Below are 13,360 nucleotides of genomic sequence, written 5' to 3' on the forward strand. Positions count from 1 at the left end.
GTCCGCTACTAAATGCTTAAAGTTATTCAACGCCAAAATAGTTATGCCATTTCCATGGCAGCATTTATATAAATCCGTTTGCCACATTCTCCGTCGAGTAGAACTTCTACCGTTTCCTGGTCGTGGACAACTATACGTAGTAGTGGAACAGTTGATGATATTTAGCTTCTTTATATGGGCATTAATTATATGTCTTAGATGTGTCTATCTTGTTTTGACTTTGAACTCGAATACAACTTGACATATTCAAATAAACACTGTATCCATTCGTATTTGCTGACTTAAGCTCTGATTAGGCCGTGCTTGGCAATATTCGTCACATGACTTAATTGCATCAAATAATGTACCGTTTTACTGTATGCACCATATTCAACCAAAGTTTTAACTGCTGTCGTGTTGGCCAGTTCTGCCTCGTGAACTTATGAATGTGCTTCCTGAATCTTAAAAAATTAATATAGTTTCTTCTGTTTTCTTTCGTTTCTTCCTTTTGGAATTTTAGAGGAATGCCTGTGTCATTATGTTCATGCTCCCTTTGCAAAACAAATTAATTTCAAAACCATAGTAAAAGTATATGGTAAAATAAATTGTTGTCATCAAGTTACATAATTAAGGACTTATCAGAGCGCATGTTTCGTATGTTGCATAGATTGGAGAAGTATTTAAAATGTGTGTATATAAAATATTAAATATATCACCGATGTAATTACGGTTAGACTACTTAACATTCATTTGAGTTGATTTCTGACAATAGTCTGGTATCTCCACGTTTCTATGCATAATTTGTGAGACGACAAAGACAAAGATAATTTAGCAATATCGTTCCTATGCTTTTTATTGTAAACAATATTAAAATAACATGATCGTTCAAATACAGGGTTAAGTTCCTTATATATTATGATTGAGCTAGCTATATGGCGTCATACTGACATTCAAATTAACTGGTCACGCAATCTGTTTTTAGTAACGGAATAAATTGATTGGTAGTCACAGATTAAGGTATTAGCCATACATCGGTATAACCGTGTTGGTTAAGAATGTCCCGTACTTTCGAAGATCAATTGTTTGCGCTATTTTTGTGTTAATTTCCATACAGACACGTTGTAGAGTCACACAACCAAACGTCGCATTTCATCATAGCAACAAGCGACAACTCGTATTTATTAAATTTAGTAGATTTTCGATAGTAGAGCTCGATTGGTCATTGTCGGCTCAGGTACTACTGACATTGTCCCCGGATACACTTATTAAAAGTATACTTACATGTAGCCCGGGTACGGTAATATACTAAAACGTACCCGCATTGTGTCACACCGGTCTAGTATAGAGGTGACAATAACGTAGTGACGTCACCATCTATGTATAGAATGACGTACCCGGGAATTTAACGCTTAATCGGTCGATGTCGGCTATTTTTTTAGGCAAAGCTGTTTAACGTCCCTTTTGACCTTGGGTGACCTGTAGGTTACATTCATAAAAATGCCCGCGGCTACCCACTTCATTTAGTCCATTGGCTGATTTGAGAATATTGGAAACATGACCGCGTCTTTCTAACACTGTTTTACTTCGTGTTCAGCATGAAACAATTTTATCATGAAAAGGCATGATAGATAGAACAGTTTACACTCAACTCTTCACATCTGCAATTTGTGCGTTGATTCAACACCTTCGTCAGTTCGCGGTTAGTGTGTGTGTGAATGTCATAGTTTATATACAGGTCATTGCTGCGTCTTCACGACTACCTTATGTGCTGAACAGAGTTCGCGGCGAGAAAAAAATAGTCGTTATATAGACCGTTCCATAATTTAGTAATTACCCAATTATCTCCCCTGAATACTCCCCGCGTCCGCCATTACACTACTGCCAAACAACCGGTAACATATATAAGAGAGCACCGATTATTCAACGGGTGAATTTCTTTCTTTTTGTAAAACTTGTTTGTTTGTCATGCAAATTGTATGAAATAAAGTTTTTCTGCTAGAGGAGATGTTAAGTTAGTGTTATAACAGAAAAATGTTTGAAAAACGTGCATTTTTTAGGTATTTGTCTAGGAAAATAAACACGTTAACACATTAAAAAAAACCATTTAATTAAACTAAATGCAATATTTATCATTTGCATTCCAGTGTTGAATTGCCCGTTTGTTCTGCATAATCCGATTATCTCGTTTTGATCAGATATTATCCAGACTTAACTAACAACATGGCGTCATCCCGGGGTGTCATAAACCACACTGGTTGGCTGATGACAGTCTGGTCATTAAACACAATTGATGATGCCACCATGTCTTCTCTTTCTGGTAGTATTAAGCAGTCATTTGGTTTAATATTTTACCTCCGACATACTTAACAGTTGCGTTCATTAGATATGTTACATATTGTACAAATTAAAAGTTATGTCCAATATAGAATATCAGAAATTGTACACCGTAAAGATACTAGCCCGTTTATTCCCTGTTTTAATTTATGAAAAAAAGTATTTGATAATTATAAAATTTACCTAAAAACATAACATTTAACGTATTAAGCGGGTATCGGTTAATTAAAACTACGTCATTTCGTATGAAGATTTAATGTTACGGCAATGCACGAACGACATCATAAAACAAGAAATTACATTTGACACGAACGGGGGTAAATATTGTTTTAAAAAAAATATTAATATAGATATATGTGTGTTAAAATGTTAGATATTTGCCACTCATACTCACTAGTAACGAGTTTTCAATATACATGAATACACAGTTCAAATTGCATCATGTAAAGTTGTGTTTCTCAGTTGTATGTTTATATTCCTCAATAGCGTCATTCTCTGTACAAAACCCATCAAATTAAAATTACATGTTAATACTGTCATGCACTTCGCTTTTAATAGGGCTTTGTAGTACGTTTATTTTCAATGCACCCCTTATACTTTCTATTACTCACGTGTTTATCACACTAACGTACTCATGCCATTCATAATTATATTTTTATAATGAGATGTATTACTATTGTAATTTATTGAAGCTTTTCTGCAAAAAATATTACGGCTTATGCATAGAGCTCTTTGTTGTGTCAAACTGTCGGCCTTTCAGTCTTCAGATAATCTTTAATTTGATGCTTATGCCGCGTTTTTAAAGTTGCAAATAAATGTATTAATAAATTCGTTTGGCGCTTAATAATATATTTTTGAAATATTATTAAGTGTTTTTTTCGGAGTTTTTTTGTGTGGATTAATTGACTAAACATTTGGTGTCGTTATCCATATGTTTTGCGTTACTTCAAAGACCTATAAAATACATTTTTTAGTATTTTTTAGCTTTATAGCTGTTAAATGATTCACAGATGAAAATATAGATATATCACATAGATCACATTCTCTTCATCTTCCGAATAATCACATAAAAGATCGTCAAGATCAATATCACTCTCTCATAATAAAAAGCTCGTTTTTTAACGTGACAAAATTCCATAATTAAATATAAATCCAAACCACAATTTTTTATCTTTGATATCAGTTAGAACAAGAAAAATAAAGGAAGGCGTATCAAAAATATCATACTTAATATAATATGTTATGATTTTGGAATGTAGATTTTTACCACATGAGACCAATTACAAACAATTAGCGGTAATTAATTGCGCGAGAATCTTAAATAAGTATTAATTAAAATATAAATTGCTTGATGTTGCGGCTATTAAAATCAACACAACAATACATGCGTGAATTGTTTGTGAAACGTTAAAAGTAACAAGTCTAAGACATAGTATGAGCGACTGAACCGGCAAATTTTCGCCGATGATTACCACTTGATTACAGATATAAAAAAAAACAAATACACGAAAGCATTTTAAACATTTTATTTGTAACAATCAATCTCAACTTCAAACAATCATTTAAACAACAAAAATGTGATAATCGCCTCTAATTAATTCATTAAGTAATTTATTTATCCGACAACGGTTAAGCGGGTATTCTCTACGTTTTTGGCTTTTGGAATCGCAGTCTCGCACCAGTTAGCAGCAGTGTAATGGCGGACAGTCACGTGACTGACAATATGGCGGCGGTCAATTTATCGATTATGGAACGGTCTATAATAAAGACGCTATAGCGTGAACTAGGTGAACTGGAATTTTCTTTTGACCAGAAAGATGTTAAATGAAGATATCAAGCGATAATTATGGTATGTCAATAATAGATTCTTAATGTGTTTTCAACAATATGTGATAAATATTATTTTTTATTAATTTAACAAGAATTATTCCACCATATTGATTAATGTATTAAGCATGAGCGCGATGATTCTCGATACTGTTAATACTCGAATCAATCTAAAACAGGTTTGTTCGAAGAACGCCCGTATAAATATTAAAAATATGTACGGATACTTCGCGTGTGGCCTGTTGACTCATATGTTTTAATTTCAATTCCATTATTTTTTTGGTTTTCTGTTTTGTATCTATAGGTTTATGACCAGCAATATGTAATAATCTAAAATAAGCCAAAAAACTCCTCGTAACATCCCGTACTGCGTGTGATGCAGCTAAGAACTGCACAGCAAAAGACATTCGCTATCCTTGATCTCATTCAATGAACTCTGTACCTTTCATAAACTCCAACCACAATCAACGCCGTATATCTTTTTAAAAGATGTTTCTTGTTTAAACTAATTATGTTCATATGTATGTCCATTTTGTGTAAAATGGCCTCTATATTATCGAAACTCAAACTCAAAAAGCATGTTGATGCCGAGCCGACAATAACCAATTCAGCGATAGTAGAGAGCGACGCTCCGTGTGATGTCAATATCTTTAAAATTAATAAAGTCGATATATGACCAATATACATTGTATATTCAATATGCTGCCTCAATCAAATCGTGAACAACAGTACAGCCATAATTTAAAACATTTCATCGTACTGAAACTTAATAAACTAAGGGCAAGTTATTCATTGTAAAATATCGTCTTTGTTCAACAAACCAACGTCATGATGATCCTGGCAGATTGGGGATACACACGTGAACCGTATGGAACAATCCCGACGGGCCATTTGTTACAGTGTCTGAACTGCAGATACAACTCTGTCAGATCGCGGCACTTGTAACGTTAATTAAAAATCGTCAACAAACCCCAAAGGAGTTACAGCGGGATCATATGGTGTTTGTATTCAGAGGAATTGTTCACTTTTTGATAAAAGCAACACAGTTGGTACATTTGTAGATAAAAGTATTTTATTCAATTTTAGCTTTAGACCCATCTCAAATTTTCAAGATGGCCGCCATTTTCAAGATGGCCGCCAAGATGGCCGCAAAAATTTAGGAAATTACATGCTATTGCCATATTTGATTGAAATATTCTCTATTTGGCATTGAAATTAGCTGTTTTATGTTATTAATTAATTAAAATATGTTTCTACAAGAGAAAATGAATTAAATATTGCATATAAGTCATACTGGCTTCCAAAATGACCACCGAAAGTACAAAAAAAATAGGATTTCCCACTTCAATCTTTAATTTCAATATTCATTGAACGTATGTTATATAAGTGTTTTTTCCTTTTTAGTAGAACCACGAACAGCTGCATATGGCCAAACGCGGCGTTGTTTTCGAATCGCACGGCAGAGGGAAGGAAACAAAAAAATATCAAAAATTTATCATTTATTATGCCTTTTCGGATGTAAAACACCAGCATGTCTCAAACAGAGTATAGATTGGCGTCAAACGTTTAATTTGTACAAATTATAATATGATCATTAATGTCAGTTTAAGATAATAATAAGCACATCTCAAATGTGACACTTAAACTTGACAAACATTTAGCTGACATGACACTCAGTCAGAATCATGCTTTATAGATACGAACTTTTCTGAGAAAATGCCGGCCTTATCGCATTCGTTTTCAGCAAAATTGTTAGTTTTTCGGAATATTTCCATATGGTGACGCCTTTACAAGTATCGAAACCCATAGTCTGTTATCGATTATCTTTTATACATCGTATTCCTTTTAAACAATACATATAATTACCCTCATAACAAGCGCACATATAGGATCTGGCACGAGTTGTCATATCAAACCATATTTTATTAAACGAGTTCAGGAAAGGCTCGCTTACTAACGAATTTCCTGGACGATTTTAATAAAATATGGTATGATATGACAACGAGTGTCAGATCTTTTTTATCACATGCTTTTAAATGAGCAAATTAAATAAATCTTTACGCAAACATAATGATTAATCCCGAATTTTGTTTACATTTCGTGACGTCATTCTACGTTGCAACGTCATTTCAGCAAAATAACAAAATGCGATTGGTTAATAAACGAAAACTAAGCCAATGAAAACGCTTAAAAATGTTGTATTACACATGTGTAATATAAAAAAACAATTATGTAATGGTTGTATTACATGGGAGAAAGGGTATAGCATGTGAATAAAAAAGTATAATATGATTGTGCCGTGCTCTGTGAAACATGGGTTTAATGCATGCGCATAAAGTGTCGTCCCAGATTAGCCTGTGCAGTTTGCAGGGATGATTTGTTTTTGCAAGAACAACTTAAAATACCGAAAACAACTGTTATTTGTTTAATAGATTAAGTGTTCATAGAATAGATTTTCCACCTAAACTACATATTTGCCAAGAAGAGACTTTTTTTAAACATAAAATATCATACGAGCGGAAAGTGTCGTCCCTGATTAGCCTGTGCGGATGGCACTGTATGCACATGCATTTAACCCCCTTTTCACGGAGCGCGGCCAAATTGACATAGATCTAGTATACATCATTACGAAATAATCACACTATCATTATTTATCGGTCAATTTACACACACCTTCTAGTCCGTCTCTATGATAAAACCCTGGACTGACAGCCTCCTGCGTCCTGGTTTAAACTACGTGTACGAGATCTAAACCATTTGTTTAGTGAACAATAAGAAGCGCTAAATCGAACATAATGTTTGAGTTATGCGATCGACATTCAATAAAAAATCGGTACTAGTAGAATGTTTTAAGAGCACCCTTTATTTTGTCCTATAGAAGGTCAATATTAATCATGATGATATATTACAATTTCTGTATCAATTAAAGAATTATTTATGTATACTGTATGAGTATATATAACAGTATAAAGGAAATTTATTTCTTCAATTCAAACATAAAATTTTGCATTGACATCATCTGCGGTTGCAGCTGTTGTGGTTGTTGAGGTATCGCGGCGGGCTGCTGCACCACGGGAGGTTGTGGCTGCTGACGTGCGGGGTACGGCACGTGACTCACAGATACCTGCATCATGTCCGCGTGACCAACAGCGTCTGTTTTTCATTGAAAATGGGTGTTCAGAAATACATATTCGTGAAATATAACATTATTGATTTACAATAACAAAGTAATTGAAAATACGAAGTCAACTCGATTTTTGTGTGTGTTTGTTTTATCTTAAAAATCATGGTCGAACAATTTTTGTATGTCTTAAGGTAGCGCAGCAGCCTAGTGCCGTAGCCTAGTGGTTAAGGCGATAGACTACAAATCTTTTGGGATAATCTTGCGCAGGTTCGAATCCTGCCGACGACGTATACTTTTTTGCGACGCGTTTTATTTATTTTCTAACGTTATTTGATTTGATATGGCATATAAGCTATATTTATTGTTAAATATGTTGCAATTTTTATGCACATTCTTCAATTATTAAAATTAAAACAACGTTATGGCGAAATTGGGTGATTTACTGTTGAAAATACGAACCATGCATGTTGCATTTTTATTTTTATTTCAAAAAGTAAACGGTAAATCTGTCTATTTCTTGGTATTTTTGCTGTATATAGTGTTTCTATAAAAACTAAGTTTAAAATATGACTTAAATGATACTATTTTGAATTTTATGACACCTTGTTTTTAACCGACCCATTTTTTACTTGGCTGAAATCACTTACATTTCATGGCGCTCTTCCATAGATAAAAATTTGTAAAAAATAAATGTCTGTAAAAGAATACTTATTTCATCTTGTTTAAACTTTAAACACCTTTACAGCATCTGTACACACCAACTGCATGCCCATATTTGGAAATTTGAATGAATTATGGAACTTTAATATACCCCAGGGGTGAAAATAAATTGGACAAAAGCCGAGCGTGGGGGTGGTTTTGAAAAAATCGGTATATTTTTTTTTTAAGCATGGAAAGCCTACCTACAAATTTGCATGTAGTTCAGTGAATTGATGCTGATTAAGAAAATAATTAATTAGATTATATTTGGATATGTGCCCATTAGAGGTGCGCTACCTTAATTTGCAAACTAAAACATGGCGTGAACATTATAAGCTGATTCTTCTTAAGAATTTAGGGCATTTAATTTATGAACTTTAAGAAATCGCCCTTTATTTTCATAAACTCCGAAGTGTTTTAGCACGAATTATGCGTAATTTACCAGACTTTTCATACACCGATGAAATGTATAAACATTTAATTCAATTTTTATTATTACAAAGTAATGTGCATGACACATGCATTTGTTTTAACTATAGAGGCCATAACGGAGTTATAATAGTCACTTACTTTTATCGCTCCAGCGCGCCTTCCGGTTTCCCTTGGCGTACATGATGGTTGGGTATTTTGCCACGTTCTCATAGCCGCAGACGCAGCGGTCGCGACCTGGCGTTGGCTTGTCGATCACCTGTATCCAGCCCTCGTCATTTCGACAATCGCCCCTGTGGCGGTAGCTGATCGCCCAGTGGCGCGAGTCGTCGTCCCTGGCGACGTGTAATATATAACACTTATATTTTATCAAATAAATAAATGGGTGTCTTTTTTGTAGCGCCATTTTTTATTTTAATGATATAAATATTTACATATAAAAATAAACACACAATACATGTTAACAACAAATTTACATCCAAACAATTAATGTTTCCTAATACCGGTAGTATATGTTCTGCGCTGCTTATTACGGTATTTCCAGTAGGCAGAGGTCGCTATGAAAATTCACTTCAAAACATGACACCTTTAATTAATGAACCAGCAAACTCATACTACACACCCGTCAAAGCTGAAGTCGTCGCCGGGAAATGGCCTACCGCTGAGCCCATCGGGGATGTCCCCGTAAGAGGATCGGCGGAGATTGGCATGCGAGAAGAAGCTGGTCAAGTTCTGCAGAGTGCCCTCGAACTCGAATTCCGCCACCTCGTCGCCGTCGTCATAGAGTTCCACTTTCACCTGCGATAACCACATGATATACAGAAACTGCCTTTTTTATGTAATCATCCCTACAATTCTCATCGTCATTGTCTACAGTATCATCGTCGTCGTCATCACCATCATCATCAACACCACCACCATCATCATCGTCATCTTTTTTTACCAGAAACATCAGCATCATCATCTTCATCGTTATCGTAATTAGCGTCATATCAGTCATCGTGATGATAATTATTATTATTATCGTTATTATTTACCATCATCATAATTCACTATGTTCCTGAACATTGTCCGTGTCATGCGGAATAGTATTTCTTTAAAATACGTTACATTGAAATTTATAAATACACGTAATCGTCCCTGGGGATCATCCTTTTTCTGAAGCTGCGCACCTTGTGTATCTTGTCGTGGTTCCACTGGTCGAGTTTCCATGAGCGGAACTGAGAGTCGTCCTTGTCACCGAAGCGCGCGCTGCGTTCCTTACTGAGGTAGTCGTCGTGAGAGTCCCACTCGTGGTTTTCGTATATCCGGTACACCGGTTCCCAGTCGTCTTCTTTAAACGCTTCACGTACCGCTGAAACAAGTGCAAAAATTAAAACGACGGTAGTTTTACAGTTAATTATAGAGATCAAGCACTGGATATGTTTTTGTTCAAAACGACGAATATGAAATAGTTTTGTTTGAAGTCGCATGTGTGGCGCACCGTTGAAGCAAAGTCATCGATGATAAAAAGGAAATAATACATTTTAACATAAGTAAGTAAGTAAGTAAGTAAGTAAGTAAGTAAGTAAGTAAGCAAGTAAGTAAGGAAGTAAGGAAGGAATGAAGATAAGTAAGTAAGTAAGTAGGTAAGTCAGTAAGTAAGTAAGTAAGCAAGTAAGTAAGTAGGTAAGTAAGTAAGTAACGAAGTAAGAAAGTAAGTTAGTACAATTATGTCATGTTTATTCAAACAAGAATTCATGCAATTTTATCAGCAAAACAAATTACACCCGTCAAAATGGACCTTTATTTCACTGAATAAAAAATATTACAAATTGTTTAATATAATGAATATCGGTACAGTTAACAGATAATGATATATCTGGGGAACGAATATACCGTTCAATGCAGATTATTAGTTAAATTAACAGAAATTGTAGGAATTTTAGGTTAAATGTATATGTAATGCGATAGAATACAAAATATGTTATATATATTGAGTTTATATTTGTAGGGTTAAACAAAATCACATGGTCGCTTAATAACTTTTATGATTCTAAAATCATTGTGGAAAAAAACAGTTTTTAAACGAAACAACAACATAGAAAGCGTGTTCTATCTTTTAAATGTGAATCATATTTTTTTTTGTGTATAAATTGTATTTTTAACGAAACTTAACACGTCTTCAAATTGAATATCGTTCGTTGTGTTTTGAAAGCAATGAAAAATGCCAAATGTAACAAAATGAAACAAAATTATGTGCATTAAAAGTTCTATGAAGTACAGGACAACTTAAAAACTCATTAAAACTAACCATCTCCGAACAGTATACCAGCACTGCACACTTGCACTAGAAAGCTTAAAGCCAACACCGCACTGTTCCTCGAGAAGCACAGCATTTCCGTCCCTTTTCAGAATCATTATTAGGAGGGAGACTCTGCCCCTTTATATAGAGCCAGCAACAACATACGCATGGGCATAGCTCTAGTGAATATCGAAGCTGTGACAACTGCAGCAGTCTTACTCACCAAATAGAAATTATAGTTATTTCTACCAATCAACTGGTTTTCTGTTAGACTTAAAGGTAAGAATGATAACTAGGATTATTTGAGTTATGTGTGCACGTGTGTGAACCAAAATATTGAAATATAAAATGAATAATTGCAACGCTTCAAAATTTGTTTCATGTAAACATTTCATAAGATCATATACTTATTAATTACACAAATTAGTGATCATGAATTTAGGTTACACATTTAAATGTTCACGTATATTAAACTTTTAAATATTTAAAGTTTATTGACTCAAATAACATTGTATTCACCTTAAAAGAGTAATAATTGCCTTTGCAATAGCGTCTTTGTTTCAGCGTTTTTATGCGTTATTATAGTCCGCGTCACCCCTTTTGTTTATAGGTCTGAACAATTTGTTTCTACAAAATCGACGCTCCTAAGTTTTCGTGCCGATTTTAAACATTTGTGGTTCTTTATTTCTGTTGAATTTTAATCCTTTAACTACATTCACCTTACTTAATTAACTTGCACTTGCAAAGATAAAATCTTAAATAGAGAAATGTGGAAGACAGACTTGTGTAAATATCGTTTTTATCGCAAACAGTGAACGATAAGGTATTTTTGGCTGAGCTACCGATCCTATTTTGTTGGATAAGCTATTTTTGGCTTTACATAATTTGTATTGTGAACTTCAGCGCAACTTGTAAGGTTGCAAAATGCAGGTACATGGCATTGGTTAAATACTTATATTTGGGATTTTCCGTTTCAAGAAGATTTGCAGCACTAGATTTTGTGAAAATAAAAAAAAACTTTGTAGGGGTTGCAGCACATTCCCTTTTACGACGCTAATGATGTTTGTCGTACGCCACTGCATGTGATGATTTTTGTTTATTGAATGTGTCATCAAAACGCATGACCAAAATAGAAGTTCATGAATGAAGTTGATTAACAGTGGGATCACGGCATCACGGAGTTTAAAACATCGTTAATAATATCGCTTTTGTTGTATATATGACGAGGCTAGTAACAAGTATTTTACATACACTGCGCTGAATCCATTTTCGGAATGTCAGACTTGTCAAACTGGCGACAGATCCGCATCGAATATTACATACACCGCCGACACGTTTGAGTTATGTTTCATAATGGCCCATTAGCGAAATATACAACAATACGATTGGCCTCATTACCACACACTAGTCAAAATATCGACTGTCTTTTGCACGTCATATCTCATTTACTCAGTTTTTTTTCTATATTTGATACTTGTCTGAATTATACGGTCGCATAAAGGTGACATTGTTACATTTAATGAAGACATCTATGTTACGTTCGCGTGCGAAATCTTTTGATAGCTCTGACGTGCGCACCTAATAGCTATTTATTGTACAATCGAAAGCTATAGTCGGGTCAATATATGAAAAAATATCACTCAACTCCTTAAAAATGCTACAAAAGGTATTTTAACCGATCCTGGTAGGGTAGAATGTCCTTTATAACATTTAAAAAGTTTACCAAAATCGGACCATCGGAAAGTGTTTTTTTTCAAGATGGCGTCCAAGATGTCCGCTAAAACCTATTAATGATCATAACTATGTGAGTATCCACTCAAATTTCATTATTTTGGTGTCTAAACTTAGGTTTTGGGGGCAAATAACACATTAACAATGCCATAATATTAGACCATTTCTGTGTTAATTGCAACATTTCAGATCAAAGCATTAAACAAGTTATTATTGTTTCTTTTTGTCATAAATGGTTAAATAATGAGTGCAAACACATCCAAGCAAGATTTGTGTACAATGAGATTGAGATTTCAACGAATAACTGAGGTGCTATTCGGTGGAAGGGAGTGAAGGGAATAAATGAAGCTATAGTGAGGCACAAATATTACCTTGTTACGCAGGCTGGCACTAAAGTACATAAAAATGTCGTCAGCAATACACAAATGATAAAAACCTTAAAGGTCATCCTGCACAGCGAGATAACTTTTGTAGTTTTGTACAAAAAAGAACCACAAGGCAATCAAGTGGAGGTTTTGAAAGTCATAAAGACTGCATACTCTGTGGTTGTACGGTTAAATTGGACACATGGTATTTTGGCTGGGTACGTACTGACAAATTTGTTTTAGAGGCATGTCATTTGGTTGTTCTATGGAAAAGACACAAGGCGCAAGGTTGTGGCAGTTCGTTCGTTCACAAGCTGTCATTGCACCACTTCAAGTGGGACTTGCTGTTCAAATCAATCATCTACGACGTCCGAAGGTAATTGTCGAAAGCTGCGGATTTTGTGGAAACTGATATCCTGGCCAGTGATATAGATTTGTTGGAGATTGTCTGTTCTCCCTGCCGCCAATAGTGTTGATCACAATACTATAACAATTGACTGCAAATGTACTTTTCATGGGAGGTGTGTTAATACATCTATAACCCCCATCCCAAATCACGGACGAATTTTCTGATTTCACAAAAACAGG

At 34.6% G+C, this 13,360-nt stretch overlaps 1 protein-coding gene across 1 annotated transcript; it reads right to left on the reverse strand.

The window, feature by feature from the left end:
* Positions 1-7,117: 7,117 nt before the first annotated feature.
* LOC127859776 (uncharacterized) lies at positions 7,118-10,802 on the reverse strand. Its single transcript, XM_052397284.1, has 5 exons — positions 10,686-10,802; positions 9,565-9,746; positions 9,015-9,190; positions 8,534-8,727; positions 7,118-7,293 (listed from the first exon to the last, which is right to left on the reverse strand). Exons 1-5 carry the CDS (start codon positions 10,768-10,770, stop codon positions 7,118-7,120), a joined length of 813 nt encoding a protein of 270 aa, XP_052253244.1. The 5' UTR covers positions 10,771-10,802.
* Between the last annotated feature and the right edge of the window lie 2,558 nt (positions 10,803-13,360).

Source organism: Dreissena polymorpha, chromosome 15, assembly GCF_020536995.1.
Source record: "Dreissena polymorpha isolate Duluth1 chromosome 15, UMN_Dpol_1.0, whole genome shotgun sequence".
Classification (NCBI taxonomy): domain Eukaryota; kingdom Metazoa; phylum Mollusca; class Bivalvia; order Myida; family Dreissenidae; genus Dreissena; species Dreissena polymorpha.